Genomic DNA, 18,019 nt, shown 5'->3' with positions numbered 1-18,019 from the left:
TTCTTCTTTAACTATTAGGGGAGCCACGAGGTCTGCCTCGCCTACTAAGCTTTGGACACCTACGGCTTCGTCTCCATCACGAGGGATTTCTAGTCCTTCAAGGGTGAGACCCATGAGTAGTTATCCTGGTAGTACACCTTCAATTCTTAGTTTCTCAGTTGATTTAAGGAGAGGGAAGATGGGGGAGGATCGAATTGTTGATGCACATATGTTGAGCCTTCTGTACAACCGTTATTTGCAATGGCGGTTTGTAAATGCAAGGGCAGATGCTTCCTTCATGATGCATAGACTAAATGCAGAGGTATGATATACACACTTTTCACTGTTTTCAGTCTATTGATTTTGGTTTCTCATCTATATAGTAACTGTATCCGTAACATTCTGGCTCAAACTTACTCAAATAACTTAGTAGTTTTTGCTAGCTAATTGATAAACCCTTCAATTTTCCTCTCAACAAATCTATTTGGGACACTACAATGTCAATAGTAACATCCTTGGCATATTGGCATAATGTATAACATCCTTGGCATATTGGCATAATGTAAATTTCTTGGGACTTGTAGCTTCTAATATCAGTTTCTGGAAATGACAAACAAAGAACTGCATTTAACTGGAGCAACATCAATGCTATAATTTTAGGAAAGATGTTACACAGTTTCTATGATTTTTGTTTTTTTGAGATGGTAGAGATTTCTAAGGCTCAAGATTTAATTATACTGCCTAAGAATAGAGTTTAAGCTCTAGATATAGTCAAAAGTGAAATATATACTCAAGGCAATGTGTCTTCCCATCACCTAAAATGGAAAGAAAACAAACTGAACCTTAAAAGTAAGCTTGAGTTTGCATCATTAATCTCAGTGAACAGGTATGAACATAGTTACCTAGACCATGGTACTCTTGAGTCCTGGTACGGGTACATGGTATGCTAATTAATGAAATATAGGATAAGTAGGGGGAAAACTTGATTGGTATTAGTGGTATGTTTAGTTAGTATGCCAATTTAATTTGGCAATGTAAATTATATTTACTCAATATAATATAATGTTTAAATAATTAAATATATGATTAATAGTTGATAATATTTATATTTTCTAAAAAATTTTAAATTTTAACTAATAAAATAGCCAATTACACTCCCACGTCAACCTATTCCACTAACATGTAAATCTACTATCTTGCTTAAAATGTTTCAAAATGTATTCTCTTCTGTTTATTATTCTTTTGCTATAGCCTTTTTCCTCTCCTCCTCTTCTTCTTCTTGTGCCTGCATGCTGCTATTGCACACTTTCATATTTATTGATCTTTCTTCTTCCTTCCTTCCATATTTTCATTTCTTGTGGAACTTATAATTTTGGCAAACTGGATGGTGTCCCTAGCAATTTGGGACAGAAGAGTATTGCGTTTCAAGATGCAGTACGTGGGTCACGGTTTCCAGGGGGTGAGAGAATCTAGTAATTATGGGTATGAACAAGCTTAATGAAGCGAAGCTCTACCTTGAAAATGACAAATGGCTTAGTTCATTTGCAGCAGGCCTACTAAGAGTCACTTGGTTATGTCTGTACTAGGCACATTTGGCTTTTTCATTTGTTATTCCCTTAGAAATTCAAATGAAAGAGTTAATAATTTTTTGTAGGGTGATCTAAGGTTAGTGAGCATAATTTAAACAATAAAGTGCTCCATTTATTTTAGTTGGGTCAAATTAAAGGCCATGTAAAACTAAGGTAGACTCAATATGACAAACGATAGTTACTTTAGCTTGTTTGAGGTTCAACAAAACGAAATCTACACGCTTAGTGCATGTTCAGACTTGTTTCTAAAAGTTGGTTTGGTTTTGAAGAAAATAATACTTTGCAGTGGATAACTTTTTCTCATAGTTGTTTCTTAGAACAAGTCCCTACGTTTACTTGTATATATTCCATTATTTAGACGTGAAATGTTATTTTCAGTATTTTGAAAAGTTATTCCTGGAAGAGCGCATGGAGAAAAATGAACTTTTATCCAAATAAGAAAGTTTCTTCTGTAAAATTTGCTCATTTGAGTTTATGCATGCATACATATATACATATACACATACATACTTGTATGTATATATATATATATATATATATATATATATTCCAAGCAAGCTTTTAAGCATTCAGATTAGGTGAGGTCATATGCACCTGATTGATTTTCAACAGCAATTCTCTCTTTTGTCTAAATACTCATCTTTTGGTTTTGTGATCCGTTTCTTGTTCTTGCTTGTGTTTATTATATGAAGACATAGTTTTTAATTTGATATATTATTTGTACTGGTTTCTGCACCTGCAGCACTGTATGACTTTTGTTTGTTGGCAAACTGTAGAGAATAAATATGATGGACACAATTGAGTATTCTTACAGTTTTGGTATTGTTCTTTATTCCAGAAAATTTTGTGGAATGTATGGGTGACCATCTCAGAACTACAGCACTCTGTCATTCTTAAAAGGATCAAGTTACTGTTGCTGAGACAAAAGTTAAAGCTAACTTCTATCCTCAAGGGACAAGTAAGATTTACAAACTCACTTAACTTTAATTGACTTATAAATCCATTTAGAGCTTCTAGTAAATTGTCTCTGCTTAAAATTCAACTATCTATTAGCTTTTCTATTTCTATTGTAGGGTTAAATCTTCATGTCAAATGTGATGATGGATAGAAACGTGTTTACCTGTTGAAAATAGTTGAAAAACATGACTTTTGTTATAAAGGAAAATAATTTAAAACAATCTAAAGTTATTCTTCAAATCCTAGCTAAAATTTTGGAAAATGGGCACATTTATAAGCAAAATCTTGTTTTCTAGTTATTTTAAATAACTTTTTCAGCCAGTTTACTTTGAGAGAACACAGCCTTGTTGCATGTAAAATTGAGAATTAAGCATGTCTTTTGCATCACATTTGAAGTATGAATAAATGTTTGAAAAGAGACATCCATCAAGGTGAAGGCTTCAAAATTCATATATAGATAGGCCTGTGCAGCTGGGATTATAGATCCTCAATAGTGTGGCAAATTTGAAAGATCCCTTGACTTCTACCAGTCTTTTTGTTATAACTGGTTCTTTTATATATTTTCCAACTGTTTTTTGGAATTAGGAGGTTCAGTCTCTTCATATAATGATTGATGGAGATGGTTGTCATGTGGGTTTAAAAAGTAAGACTGAGAGAGGGAAGTAGAATAGGGGCAGGGGAGATGATTCACTCAACTGAGCCTCTAGTCCTTAGCTAATTAGAGAGAAGGACAATAAGTAAACAAAATCTTAGAGGAGAATTTCTTTAATTAGAGAGAATTTCTTGTATATTTTATAAAATATATTTTTAAAATTTTTATGTTAAGAAATTTATTAGTTATCTTAGAGGAGAATTTCTTTAATTTGAGAGATTTTGTGGTGTTTTCTTCTCGTGCATAATGATTTTGCTATAGGTTGTCTTTAGTCTATCTTCTTTCATGAGAGTCTAGATGTGGCATGCTGGCTATTTTATGCTGTCGTTGTTGTCAACATTGCTAGTTTTTTGCTCAGCTTTCGGACTATTGTTGTTCGGTATTAGTCGGCGATAATCTGGTGAGAGTTGCTTTTGATTGGTGATAATAACATTTGATTGGTGATAATGACGTTGGGTGCTTATTTTTTGTGATAGTTCCAATTGGTGCATGATAGACGTAGCTATGAATCAGATTCGACAATTCAATTTATTGTTCGAATCAAATCGAAATAGATCCGATTTAAAACGATTCAAAATGATTTAGATTTTTTAATAGTTTTAGTCCAGTTTTAAAGTGTTTTGATTTTTCATGATTTCGGTTTTTCAACGGTTAATCTAATTTCAATTTAAAATACAAAGAAGTAAATATAAATCTTAAGTATTATAGATTATATATTTTATCAAATAAGAAATTGTAAAGTGTATCTATTTATATGATATAAAAAATAAAATAATATATGTATAATACAAAAATAAAATAATATTACATTTAAATATCAATAATATTTTTTATAAATTAAAAATACATTTAAATTTAATTTGTTTATACATTAATTTTAAGTGACATAACTTTTTAAAAATAATTTATTTAAGAAATAAAAAAATCGAATCAAAATTAAGTCAAATTGTTGAATTGAGCCTATCAATTTTAATTTTGAGTTTGATTCACGGTCTAATCTACCATAGTCCTGTCCAGTGCATCATCTTATTCTATAAACGATCATCTTATTCTATAAACGGATTGAGTTGAGCTGAATAATTTGAATTGGACTGGATTATGAGTTTTGGATTAATATGTGATTTACTTGAACTTGATTTATTTATTCTAGTTTGGGTTGCTTTTTTTAGTTTTCTTGAATAGTAGACTGATCTTTAATTTTCTATGTACTTTTGCCTTTTATGGCATTAATAAATGCAATATTATCTTTGCAATGATAAAGAAAATAGTATTTCTTATTTATTTATATAATGATGACAAAGTGATACAAGTTATTTTTTGACAATAGTTTATTTTTTTAACTTTCATTAATTTGTCAGAAGTTAGTTATTTTATAATTTATTTGAAAAAACCACTCAAAACTAAAAAAAATTATATCTTGAATTTTATTTATTAAATAATATAAACATAAGTTTAAGATTAATGACGATTTTTATCAATAAATTAAATTAAATTTAAAAGTTAATAATAAATTATAATATAATTTTTAAATTTTTATTTAATTAATAAAATAATTCTTTTAAAAGAAGTATTTTTGTTTTAATTATGTTCTAAATAATTTAAAAATTGTAAATATTAATTTTAAATTGAATTTTTATTAGCAAATACTGAAATACCAAAATATTACTTTTAATTTAATTTAAGCGGTATTTATTTTTTAAAGTTTTTAAAATTTATGTACATGGATTTTAATAGTATTAATTATCAATATTTATACTTAATATTCTCTACTCTTATGTATATAAGTTTTAAATACTGTTAAAATTAATTTAAATGTATGATTTCATTATTTTAATATGTATTAATAAAATATTAAGATATATTAGATTTAATTTCTACAATTATTTAATTATGGACAAGGGAAACTAAAATAATTGAAAAAAATATGATGTTATTAAATTTTAAATATTACTAAAATAAAAAAAATTAATTTTAAAATACTATTTTATAAATTTAGTATTTTATGGTGAACTTTTATATTTAATTTAATTCATCTTAAAATTTATTATTGATCTTGAAATTTTTCATTTTATTTATCTAAAAATAAATTTATCTATTATTTTACAATTCAAAATATTTATATCAAACATAAGAAAAGTTAATAGGATAATAGTTAACCTCACTCTAATATTAAATCAAACATTGAAATTTATTTTTCAGGAAGTTAATTATTATTCCAAATTAAACTATTTAAATTTAGAGATAGTAAATTTTTTTTTTCATAATAAAAGTGTTGTTTTATGAGTGATAGTAGATTATTTAATAGATTTCATGGATTATTTAAATTTAGAAAATATAAATTTAATAAGTAATAGGTTAAATATTTAAATTTTAATTAATAAACAATAGATAAGAATTATTATAATTTTACTATATTATTAGTAACTTTTATAAAAAATATTCTTCTTAATATATAATTATTTTATGTATTTTATTTTTCTTTGATCGCTTATTTAAATCAGACTCTTGACTTAAATTTATATATCCACCCTTAAATTTTTTTATATTCTGTTCGTCTAAAATTATAATTATTTCATCTATTATAGACATTAATTAAAAGCTATTGGATGAACTTATGAAAACATAATTTTTCTCTTAAAATATTACGTGTAAAGTTTACGATCTATAAATATTTTGTACTAATAGTTAAATTTATAAGTTTTTTTTGAAAGTTTTAAAATTATCTGGTATTAAAATATTTTAATAAATAAAATTATTCATTTAATTTTTATAATATAAAAAATTATTAATTAATTTTTTAATTTTAAAAATTATATTAAATATTTAATTTTAAAATGATTTACTAATTAATTATTTTATTAATTTTAATCTGTTAAATATTTTATTATTTAATTTTTATAATTTTAAAAATTTTATTAATTAATTTTTTAAATTTTTAAAAAATTTATTAATTAATATATTTGTATCAAAAGTATTTTAAAATTTTTTATTATATTTAATAAAAAAATTAACTAATAAAATTTTCAAAATATTAATATATTTTTAAAATTAAAAAATTATAAATATTTTTATATTATAAAATTAAATAATAATTTTTTAATATCATATAAAAGGAACAATAAACGAGAAACGAAGATAAAAAGTAAAAGACTCATGGATCAAGTAAAAATAATAATCTTTAAAAAAATATAAATAAATTTATTTGGTTTGAAATTTAAAATTTGATATTTTGTTGATTTAAAAATTATTATTTTTTAAAATTAAAAAATTAGTTAAAATTTTTTTCTATAATATAGAAATTAAGTAATAATTTTTCAATATCCTATAAATGAAAAATTAAAACGAAGGTAAAAAAAAAAAATCAAGAATAGATCAAGTGAAAAAAATATTTTTTTAAAAAAATATAAATAAATTTATTTAGTTTAAAATTCAAAATTTGGTATCTTGTTGATTTAAATTGTTAATTTATTATGTATTAACAATTTAACTTCACATTATTTATTTTAACATATTAATATAATTAATTTAATTATAAAACTAAAGCAATAGTTAAGTCAACTCCTACGTTCCCTTGTATTCAGTATTCACCAACCTTTAGCGACTTTTTTGCTTTTCTGTTGATTTCAGCAGTCCTTTCTTGTCTTTATTTTCTTCGACTCTGATTTATTGGTTTATTTTGTTTTTGCTCTGAGATTTCAAAAAAGAAAATCAAAATGGTTCTTGATATCTTTATCTCCATCTTCACTGAGGTCATTAAAGAACCCATCATGGAATTTGTTGTCGTCCCAATCAAACGACATATCAGCTACCCTTTCACCTACAAGATCAAGGTTGAGAAACTCCATCATGAGGCTGGGAGATTGAAGAACAGAACAGTCAAGTTGCAGCAGGCTGTTGAGGAGGCTACAAGGAAAGGGGAAGAGATCTATGAAAGTGTTAACAAGTGGCTGATCGATGCAGGCAAAGCTATTGAAGAAGCTGAGGAATGTATCAAAGGCGAAGAACAAGCGAAAAAGAGGTGTTTCGTTGGATTATGTCCTGATTTGAAGACACGCTACCAGCTTAGCAAGAAAGCAGAGAAGAAAGCTCTGGCAATTCATGAGCTGGCGAATGAAGGCGACCTTGATTCAATTTCCTTCCGTCCCCCTCTACAGCAGATAGTTGCCCCGTCAGTATATGCTCGTGAGGGCTTGAATTCAAGAGAGTTGTTCTTGGAGAAAGTTATGGATGCACTATTGCATCCAGATCTTAATATGATTGGGGTATATGGACTTGGAGGTGTGGGTAAGACCACCCTAGCAAAACAGGTCCATAGAAAAGCTATAGAAGAGAACCTGTTCGACGTCGTGGCTATGGTTGCTGTAAATCAAACACCAGAACTCCGAAGAATTCAATCGGAGATCGCTGATATCCTGGGCTTGAAATTTGATGTGGAGGAAATACCTGGAAGAGCTAATCGGCTATATGAGAGGTTGAAGAAAGAGTTGGAGAAAGAGAAGAAGGAGTTGGAGAAAGAGAAGAAGGTACTTATAATTCTTGATGATATTTGGAAAAAACTTGATTTAAATGCAGTAGGAATTCCCTTTGGAGATGGTTTCAAAGGATGCAAAATACTTCTCACCTCAAGGGGACAAGATGTGTTATCTCGCGAGATGGGCACACAGAAAGAATTCAAGCTCGACGTTCTACAGGACGATGAGGCCCGGAGTTTGTTTGAAATAACTGTAGCAGGTGCTAAAGATTCAGAATTGCCCCCTATCGCTGCAGAAATTGCTAAAAAATGTGCAGGATTGCCTCTTCTACTGCTCACAGTGGCGACGGACTTGAGAAATAGAGAGTTATACGCGTGGAATGATAAGCTCAATCAGCTATCCGAGTTTGACAACGAAGAAATCTATTTGAAAGTGTACATGATTCTGGAGTCAAGCTATAATAATTTGTGTAGCAATGAAGTCAAGTCGTTTTTCTTGCTTTGTGGTCTGTTAGGACAATCTAATATTGAAATCCAGTCCTTGCTGAAATACGTTATGGGTCTTAGTTTATTCAAGAACATTTCCACTGTCCAGGGAGCAAGAAACAAAGTATATAGTTTGATTGATACCCTTAAAGCGCAGAGCTTATTGCAAGATGGCGACATGTATGGATTCGTAAAAATCCATGATGTTGTTCGAGATACTGCTCTCTTGATTGCATCTAGAGAGCAACATGCGTTTATAGTTACAAGTGGCAGGGAGTTGATGAAATTCCCAAATAAGGATTGCACCGGAATTTCTCTGCCGTATTGTGATATTGAAAATCTCCCCGAAGGATGGGAGTGCCCAAAAGCAGAGGCACTACTCCTTTTTACAGAAATTTTTTCTTTGGGAATCCCACATCAGTTTTTCAAGGGCATTAGAAACCTCCAAGTAGTGGATTTTACTGGGATTCATTTTGTGTCGCTCCCTTCATCGCTCGCGTTCCTATCCAACCTTCATACCCTTTGCTTGCATCGATGCCAACTGGACGACTTAGCTATCATTGGAGACTTGAAGCAACTACGAGTTCTTAGTTTTGCAAACTCCTACGTTGTTGAGTTGCCCAGACAAATAGAGCAACTGACTCGACTAAAAGTCTTAGATGTGAGCAATTGTTCCAAACTCAAAATGATTCCAGCAAATGCCTTATCAAAGCTGTCGGATCTTGAAGAACTGTACATGAGTAACAGCTTTGTTGAGTGGGAGGCCGATGGGAACAATGCAAGCCTTGCTGAGTTGGAAAAGTTGTCTCAGTTGACTACCTCGGAAATGCAAATACTGGATGACAAGATATTACCAAAACACTTGTTCTCCAATGGCCGCTTGCAGAGCTTCAGAATACTGATAGGGGATAACTGGGACTGGGATGACAACTATAAAACCTCTAGAACGCTGAAACTTAAGCTCAAGGCAAGCATTCATTCAGGATACGGGATTAAAGTGCTATTGAGGGAGACTGAAGATTTATGCTTAGATGAAGTGAGGGAGGCTGAGAACTTGTTGTATGATATTGACGGGGTCGGCTTTCCAAAATTGAAGTATCTCCGAGTCCAAAATAATCATGTCATTCAACATATCATCGATTCAACAAAGTGGACAGCATGTGATGCCTTTCCAATTCTAGTCTCTTTGATTTTGGAAAATTTAATGAAGTTGGAGAAGATTTGTCATGGTTGCCTCACACCAGGATCTTTTAATAAATTAGAAATTTTACAAGTGAGAAATTGTTGGAGATTAACGCATCTCTTCTCATTATCTACCGCCAAGTGTCTTTTGCAACTACAGGAAATGGAAGTGAGAGATTGTCCTAAGATGGAAGCTATTGTTGTTGATGAAAGTGAAAACAGTAACGAAGTACTTGAATTCAATTGCTTGCGCTCCTTAAATTTGCGAAATCTTCCAAATCTTAGAAGTTTTCACACCAAAGTGAAGGCATCACCAAAAATTGAAGAATTTCTCTCAGAACGGGAGAATGATACTCACTTATCACTTTTCAGCAGAACGGTACGCGGGTACTAGTCTTTTAACATAAATCTATATGTATTTTTTATTTATTGGATATATATTCAATATTTGATATTAATCCTCAAATTGTTAAATATTTTAATCATTATTAATCATTATTATTAATAATTTATAAAAAAAACTAGATAAATAATTATATTTCATTATTATCGATTACACTATATTTTATTGATTTAAATCTCTTTAAATTTCTTAAAACAAAAAAGATATTCTGATTTTTATTATTAAATATAATTTTATTGTTTATGAAAATTTAGAACATAGTCACCAGAATATAATTTTTATAATTTTTTATTATTCATATTTAGTTTATTTTATGAGTATATTATATGAATAAGCTGATCAAACAATAAATATGAATTAATTGTGATAATTTCATATTTAAAAATTATATATTTACATTATTACTCCTTTCAACATATTTTTTAAAAACAATTTTACCATTTTGAAATTTGAATCACAAATTCTCTTTCATTAAAAACACTATACTCTTATTTGATATGCACTTCTTCTAAGAAAAAAAAAAATTAAATTCTATCAATGAAATTCAATTTATTTCTATTCATAAAAGAATTCATTTATTTGGAATCAATTTAAATGTAATAAAATTCATTTTATATTTGATAAATTAATAATAAAATTTAAATTGATTTAATTTATTCATCATTCTTATTATTTTTAAACATAATATAAATATTTATTTTTATAAATAATAATTATTTTCACCACATTCATTAAAAAATCATTATTAATATTTTTATAACATTTAAAATCTGAATTTTATATAATTTTTACCATTAAACATATAATTTTTTTAAATTAATAAAATAATATAATAAATTTTTAATATTAATTATAAATACATTAAATATTAATAGTTACTATTAATTTAAAATAATTTTTATAAAGATTAATAATTAATTAAAAATAAAAAAAAATAAATTTAAAATTTAAAATTAAAAATAAATAAAATAAATAAAAATTTAAAAAATAATAATAATAAAAATATAATTTTTTTTCTCGTCATTAAATAATTTTCAAAAATAATAATAAAAAAAAAAAGCTGACGGAAATAAGAGGGATTCTTATATTTTTTGATTGACCAATTTTTTAAAAAAAGTAATTATAAAATGATTATAATAATATAATATAAATTTTTAAATGAGACATATATATAAAAATATTTTAATATGGTAAGTGTCAGTCGTCGTACTAAATTACTAAATTTTAAATGATTAAAATTAATAAATAGTAAGTCCATTTAAACCCATAGAACCCGACTCTAATTTAATTTATCCTTTCATTTTAATAATTTAATTTAATGTATTTTTATATTTTATTTTTAAAGTTATCTCATTTTTTTTTATGATAAAATTTAATGAATATTTTTAAATTATTGTAATTAGTGAGAATATATTAAGAATTACTTTATATTTTTAATTGTATTTTTTATGATTGGATTATAACAAATTAAGTTAAGAAATTTTCAAATTTGATACTTAAATATTTATTTTTTTAAAAAAAATATAAAGATTTATACATTTAATTTTAAATTGAAGTAATTATTTTTATTATTTTATTAAGTTATACAAGATTTACTTGTATAAGAGGTGTAAGTATATATAAAATTAACTAATTGCCTCCACTTAAAAAATTGACTAATTGCCTCCAAAACTAAGAAAGGATATTAAAGACTTTTTACATTTTTTTGGGAATTCATTGTTGATCCGTAAAGCATTTCTATTTATTTTGATAGAAAAGTAGTGCTTCAAACAAAGGTGTTATCTGCTGTAGGTTTCTTTCCCCAACTTGGAGCATCTTGAATTGCATTCAATTAGTTGTGAAAAGATATGGCACAACCAACTTTCTGCAACTTCTTCAAAATTAGAGAGACTGTCTGTGATTGGTTGCAACGAGTTGAAGCATTTATTTACAACTTCAATTGTTAAAAGACTCTTTCAGCTCAAAACACTTCAAATTTTCTCTTGTACTTCCATGGAAGAGATAATACTAATGGAGGAATTTATAGAAGAGGAAGATAAGAGGATGAATCACATACTCTTCCCTATATTGGATTGCCTGACACTTCTGTATCTTCCAAAGTTGATTAGATTCTGTACTGGATATCAAATTGAATTTCAATCTCTTAGAGACTTGAACATAAGAATGTGCGATGCATTGATGTGCTTGGTCCCCAGTGTCCCTCATACAGGCATGATGGAAAAACAAGATAACACAGAAATGAATCAGAGTCAGAATCAGAATCAAAATCAGAATGCTGAAATTCAATCTCTCTTCAATAGAATGGTGATTAATTTTGCCCTTATCTCTTTATGCATGCATAAATGCATACATATTTGGACATCCTATAGTCAAATGGCCTTCATTAATAGGTAGGCCTAATCCCTCTGTTGTCTAAAAGACCTTAATTTGATGGGCCTCCGCTTCACATCACCTCGAATGATTACATTTTTGTCTCATATTTATTTAACTTATGCTTATGTTGAAGTTCCCGCATTTACTAAATCAGTGTATTTGGCATTACAGGTTGGTTTTCCTAATTTGGAGAGATTGAGTCTGATAGGCATAAATGAGTTGAAAAGGATATGGCACAGCCCATTGGCAACAAATTCCTTCTTTAAACTGAAGTCATTGAATGTTTCTGATTGCCACAGATTGATGACTGTTTTTCCATCAAATGTCTTAGAAAGATTTCGAAGAATGGAGGAGTTGGATGTGAGCAATTGTGCTTCATTGCAAGAGATATATCAACTTGAAGGGTTCAATGTTGATGAAGCATTTGAGTTGAGAAGATTAAATATAGGTGGATTGGGATCGTTAAAGCATGTATGGAGGAAGGATCTACAAGGAGTTTTCAGTTTTCAAAATTTGAAATCAGTTAGAGTTTTATATTGCGATGTTCTAAACTATTTATTTTCAGCCTCCATTGCCGAGAGTTTTTTGCAGCTTCAAGAGCTTACAATAATCGAGTGTGGGGTTGAGGATATTATAGCAAATCCTGAAGATGTGGAACAAGCTGCTTATTATCGTTTTAAATTTCCTCAACTAACATCCCTTCAACTTACAGATCTATCAAAATTAAGGAGTTGGTATCCAGGGACACACATTTTTGAATGTCAGAAATTGACAAGTTTGAATGTTCGTAATTGTCACAAAATAATAAAATTCAGTTCCCAAGAAACAAACGAAGAGGGCAGACAACCAATACTTTTTTTGGAAAAGGTAAGATCCTTTCCTTTTTTACTTCATAATATATTAGTTGAAAATTTTTTTCCTCAAATTTCCTTAAATATTTCAAATTAAATTGTACTTGTAATTAGTTTAACATTGTACTTGTAATTAGTTTAACAATATACTTATTTGTTGTGCATAGATGAGTCCCAACTTGGAGGAATTGACTTTAGAGCACAAGGACTTGATTGTGATACAGCAAGGACAATTCTTTTCTAAACTCAAAATGCTTACTTTGACCAACTTACAGAACGAATCACGCCCTTTCATAATTGGTTTCCTTGAAAGATTATATTCTGTGGAAACAATTTTGGTAGAAGATTATAATTCTTCAGAAGTGTTAGAAGAGTTGTTCTCATATGAAGGACTTGCCGGAGAAGAAGAAGAACGTACCAGGACACTTGCACGAGTGAAAATTTTGAAGCTACAGAGTGTTTATAATTTAAAGCATATATGGGACCCAGACTTCGGACTGAAACCACTTCTTCAGTATCTCGAGACTTTGAGTGTATATGGTTGTGATAGTTTGATCAACGTAGCACCATCCTCATCATCTTTCCAAAATCTAGCAACTCTTGAAGTGAGTTACTGTGCAGGATTGGCAAACTTGATAACAGCGTCCACAGCCAAGTCCATGGTGCAACTCACCAAAATGACAGTACGAAGGTGCAAAATGATGACAGAAATGGTGACCAGCGATGGAGATGATCATGCAGAGGATGAGATTATTAATTTCGACAAACTGAAATGTTTGGAACTTGATGGTCTGCCTGGTCTCATCAGCTTTTGCTCCGGCAATAACGCCTTCAATTTTCCAGCTTTAGAAAATGTTACCGTCAAGGGATGCTCCCGGATGAAGATTTTCGCTTTTGGATATCTAAATACACCAAAGCTACGAGGAATACTCCTGGGAGATCAACGGCGTTGGGGGGGAAACCTTAATACAACACTAGCAGAAATGGTATTTGCGTATTTATTCTTATGCTTTATTCTTAATTTTCATGATATCTGTTGCATGCATATATGTTATGTGTTTATGATAAGTCAGTTCATTTGTTTTTCCCTTTGTCTTGTGGGATCAGACATTTTACCAATATTTTAAAGCATCTGAATTTCCTGAGCTCTGGCATGATAGGATGCAAGGAAGACTCTTACGCAATGTAGAAAGGCTTGAGGTGGATAAATGTGCAATGTATAACAAAAGAAAGGGGCTTTGGAAGGGGTATCTGCTGATGATGGGCTACTTCCACGACTAAAGAAATTGCAATTAACAAGTCTTCCGATGTTGAGACATTTATGGAACAAGGATCCCAAAGGAATTTTAGAATTCAAGAACCTAAAGGGGCTCATGTTAAAAACTGTAGCAGCTTGAAGTATATTTTTACATGGTCGATGGCATTGTGCCTCTTGCATCCGGAAAAGATAGAAATATACAATTGTAAGATGATTGAAGGAATCATAGAAAAGGAGGAAGCAGCTGATAAAATGATATTATTGCCTTCATTGAAATCTATAGTCCTTAAATGTTTGTCTAGATTTTCCAGATTGTGTTCAGGATGGAGTAATGTGGAATGTCCATTGTTGAAGGAGATGAGCATACATGAATGTCCAAGCTTAAAGAATATCTTTGCCACACGGACACTAGTGAACACAATTGATGAGTTTCATACACCTTTTCTTTATAAGGTTAGTTTTCTATTTATTCTTTTTTCAAATATTGCATTTGAGAAGTATAAAAGCACTAATTTATATGTCAGTTTATTTTATTTAAATAACTTTTACATTTAAAAAGTATTTATAATGTTAATTTTTTTTCTAATTTTTTTTTTAAAAAAATAAGTGTTTTTTAAAAAAAAATCTTATAAAACTTTTCATTAAAAGATATAGAAAAAAAATCATATGTTAAGAATTTAATTTATTTACCATATTTATTACTAAAATAAAATTTTATCTTCCTTAATAAAAACTGAAATAAAAAATACATTAATTTTATTTTAATTATTCAAATTCATTATACAAATGAATTCAAATTAATTTTATTAACTTGAATTAAAATTTTTGGAATATCAAATATTTTAATTAAGCATGTTATTATATATATATATATATATATATATTTTAACTTTTACTCAAATTTTTAATTCTTCTATTTGAGAAATTTTTCAAATTTACTCCAAACTAACTTTATATTAGAGAAATTTAAAAATTTAATATATTTTTCTATTCTCTTTAAAAATTCTTAATTAATTAGGTTGTTAAAATAAAAAAAAATCAATTAAATAAATAAAAAAATCAATTAAATAATTATAAAAAAGTGCTGAAATTATTTAATAATAACATAAAATATTTATATTTTTCATTGTTTTAATAAACTTTTAAATTTATACTCATTGGATAAGTTTATCGGTTAATAATCATTAAAATTTACTAACATATAAGCTTATATATACATTTCAGAAATTTTATATAAAAATAAGGTTATCATTTATACTAATATAAAAATATTTGTATTAATAAAAATAATAAAATAAGAAAAAATAAATATAAAACTTTAAATATAGCTAAAGGAAAATCAAGTAATTTTTTTAAACATTTGAAGATAAAAGAAAAAAAAAATAGTGAGATATGTAATATATTTACTATATTTTTACTTTAATAAATATATTTATAGTTTTTATATCTAATTTTGCTCCACATTAAACTTTAATAATACATATTTATTGTAACATAAAATTGTTTTCTTATTAATATATTAATTAATTAAATATATTATGAATTTTTGAAATCATCTGGGAATTTATCATTAACAATCTTTTACTAATTAGAAATTTTTTTATTTGGTGATGTGCAGATGTTTCCAAATTTGGAAAAGTTTTCGTTAGACAAGAAGTTTACCATAACCATACTTGGATCTTAGTTTCCAACAAGCTTCTTTTCCAAAGAAAAAGTTCTTGAATTGAGTTTCTTTCTAAACAAATATCATGTTACTCTGTTTAGTTTACTTCCAATATTCCCCAATCTCGAAAGATTTGAAGTTCTTGATTCTTCTCTCAACAAGTTACTTCCATTTGAAGGACTGGTCGGTGACCAAGAAGATTGACTCGCGGTTGTCGAAACCGGTCAAAAATAACATTTCCGGTTATCAACAATATTACTACTGCAGATAGTGGTAAATGATCGAATCCACAGAGAATTGAAAACTTATTTATTTTCCTTATCAAGACCAAAAGAATTAACTGAAACAAAAATAAACTGAAAGAGAAGTAAATTGAAAGCGAAACAAACGGAAAGCAAAATAAACTGAAAGCAAAATACACTGAAACGAGATAAACTGAAAGAGAAATAAACGGAAAGCAAAATAAACTGAAACGAGATAAAACGGAAAGCAAAATAAACTGAAATGAGATAAAACTGAAAGAGAAATAAACAGAAAGCAAAATAAACTAAAACGAGATAAAACTGAAACCAACTAAACTGAAAGTAAAATGGGGGGTTTTGAGATTGATTTAATTAATCTAAAACTGAAAGCAATAAAAATAAAGCAAATAATAAAAATAAAGAGAAATCAATAATAAGAAAGATCTAGTTGAAGAGTTGGATTCACTTCAGTTATTGGGATTGATCATTGACACTTAGTTTCCCTTGATAGATTCAATAGATTAGTTATGGAGATGGAAGACGCTTCTCACCACTATGTCTCTCCTTATGATTAAACCAATTAGGGAACGTCCTCTAATTAATTACTAATTAACAAATTGCCAAGGAACGTCCTTGGGCCTTAGGCATCAAACAATTGTTAATTGCATGAAGAAAGAGAGAGATCCAATCCTAACTACTCAAACGCATGAGATGTTGCTAGATCATACAATTCCTTAGTTGTTACACCAAGTGTTCTTATGTTTGAATAATTTCAGCAATTACGGACTAAAAATTATCCAAACTAACAATTAATTACCTTGCAATCACAAATCAAGTGGCCAATTTGATCAAAACAACAAAGTAACAATAGATTTCAAGCATGAATTATATGAATATTGAATAACCAAAAGACAAACAATGTGTGTTCAGATTTAACAATGTGTGTTCAGATTTCACAATCCATAAAACAACTAAAGTATCAACCAATCTTCAACTAGAATAAAAGGTTTCAGCCTCTCATGGCTGAAACAAAATAAAAAAATAAAAGAAAGGAAGAAGAAGAGATGGTGTCACTTGCAATCCCGTAGGGGTCTTGAAAGGGCATGGGGAAGCTCCTTATGTGTCTTTTATACTTGAAAAGTATTGCCCTAGATGATACTTGCTTCCTAATTAGTGAAGAGGCTGCCCAAGGTGTCAAGAGGCTGCCCAAAATGCCCTTGGTGTGAGAAGGGAAAAACGTGGGGCATGTGTTCAAGTGCAAGGAGTGGGACCTTTGGTCTTTGCTTGCTGCCCAAGTGTCTTCAAGATGCTGCCCAAGGTGCCCAAGAAGCCTCTTCACACCATCCTTGCCGCCCATGCACAATTAAGGAAGGTGGAGCCTCCTTTTGCAATTTGAATTTTGAATGTGCATGGCATGAAGTGGGAAACATGTGATCTTTGGATTTGACTTCCTTAATAAGCTGAATCTTGAAATTCAAATTTTGAATATGAATCTTGGAGATTTGAATTTCAAAATACTTTCCTTATTTGGCTCTTCATTTATGGCAACTTGAGACTTGGCTTCTTAAACAAGGAAAAGGCTACTTAAAGATTTAAAAATAAGGCAGTTTTAGGGGGATTTTCTCCAAAATGTCCTTTTACACGATTTTCTGCAAAATAATATCAAAAGTACTAAATTAAGCAGAAATGATGTAAATAATCATCAATAATATCAAGATAAAATGGACTAATTTATGCTGTATCAAAGATATCACTACAATTCCACAGATAAGAGATTTAAAGCTTAAAAATCTTCCTGATTTGAAGCATATATGGAATCCAGATGGCCAACTGCATGAACCATTAATTCAATCTCTTGAGACTTTTGAGATAGAGTCTCGTGGAAATTTGATTGTTTTAGCACCATCCTCTGT

At 28.8% G+C, this 18,019-nt stretch overlaps 3 protein-coding genes across 4 annotated transcripts in view; all 3 read left to right on the top strand.

Annotated features, from left to right (window-relative positions):
• Window positions 1-18,019, top strand: part of LOC110619224 — a 109,848-nt gene that overhangs the window by 88,972 nt on the left and 2,857 nt on the right. The gene's annotated exons all lie outside the window — the stretch shown is intronic.
• On the top strand, window positions 108-14,242 carry LOC110618946 (disease resistance protein At4g27190-like). Of its 2 annotated transcripts, none has more exons than XM_043958455.1 (7): window positions 108-301; window positions 2,407-2,526; window positions 6,870-9,695; window positions 11,511-12,023; window positions 12,264-12,959; window positions 13,111-13,929; window positions 14,051-14,242. In XM_043958455.1, exons 1-7 carry the CDS (start codon window positions 113-115, stop codon window positions 14,222-14,224), a joined length of 5,337 nt encoding a protein of 1,778 aa, XP_043814390.1. In that variant the 5' UTR covers window positions 108-112; the 3' UTR covers window positions 14,225-14,242. The 2 variants fall into 2 exon arrangements, with proteins under 2 accessions (XP_043814390.1, XP_043814391.1); XM_043958456.1 differs by having other exon boundaries at window positions 279-301; window positions 6,937-9,695.
• Window positions 14,266-16,191, top strand: LOC110618947. The gene is made up of 2 exons (XM_043958461.1): window positions 14,266-14,654; window positions 15,820-16,191. Exons 1-2 carry the CDS (start codon window positions 14,361-14,363, stop codon window positions 15,883-15,885), a joined length of 360 nt encoding a protein of 119 aa, XP_043814396.1. The 5' UTR covers window positions 14,266-14,360; the 3' UTR covers window positions 15,886-16,191.

The sequence above is a fragment of the Manihot esculenta genome, chromosome 7 (assembly GCF_001659605.2).
Source record: "Manihot esculenta cultivar AM560-2 chromosome 7, M.esculenta_v8, whole genome shotgun sequence".
Classification (NCBI taxonomy): Eukaryota; Viridiplantae; Streptophyta; class Magnoliopsida; order Malpighiales; family Euphorbiaceae; genus Manihot; species Manihot esculenta.
This window is presented reverse-complemented; position numbering and strand designations above follow the sequence as displayed.

Coding starts and splice junctions, on each gene's coding strand:
- LOC110618946 (XM_043958455.1), top strand. CDS start 113: ATGAGTAGTTATCCTGGTAGTACACCTTCAATTCTTAGTTTCTCAGTT. Junction 12,960..13,110: donor CAATACTTTTTTTGGAAAAG/GTAAGATCCTTT, acceptor TGTTGTGCATAG/ATGAGTCCCAACTTGGAGGA. Junction 13,930..14,050: donor ATACAACACTAGCAGAAATG/GTATTTGCGTAT, acceptor TTGTGGGATCAG/ACATTTTACCAATATTTTAA.
- LOC110618947 (XM_043958461.1), top strand. CDS start 14,361: ATGGCATTGTGCCTCTTGCATCCGGAAAAGATAGAAATATACAATTGT. Junction 14,655..15,819: donor ATACACCTTTTCTTTATAAG/GTTAGTTTTCTA, acceptor GGTGATGTGCAG/ATGTTTCCAAATTTGGAAAA.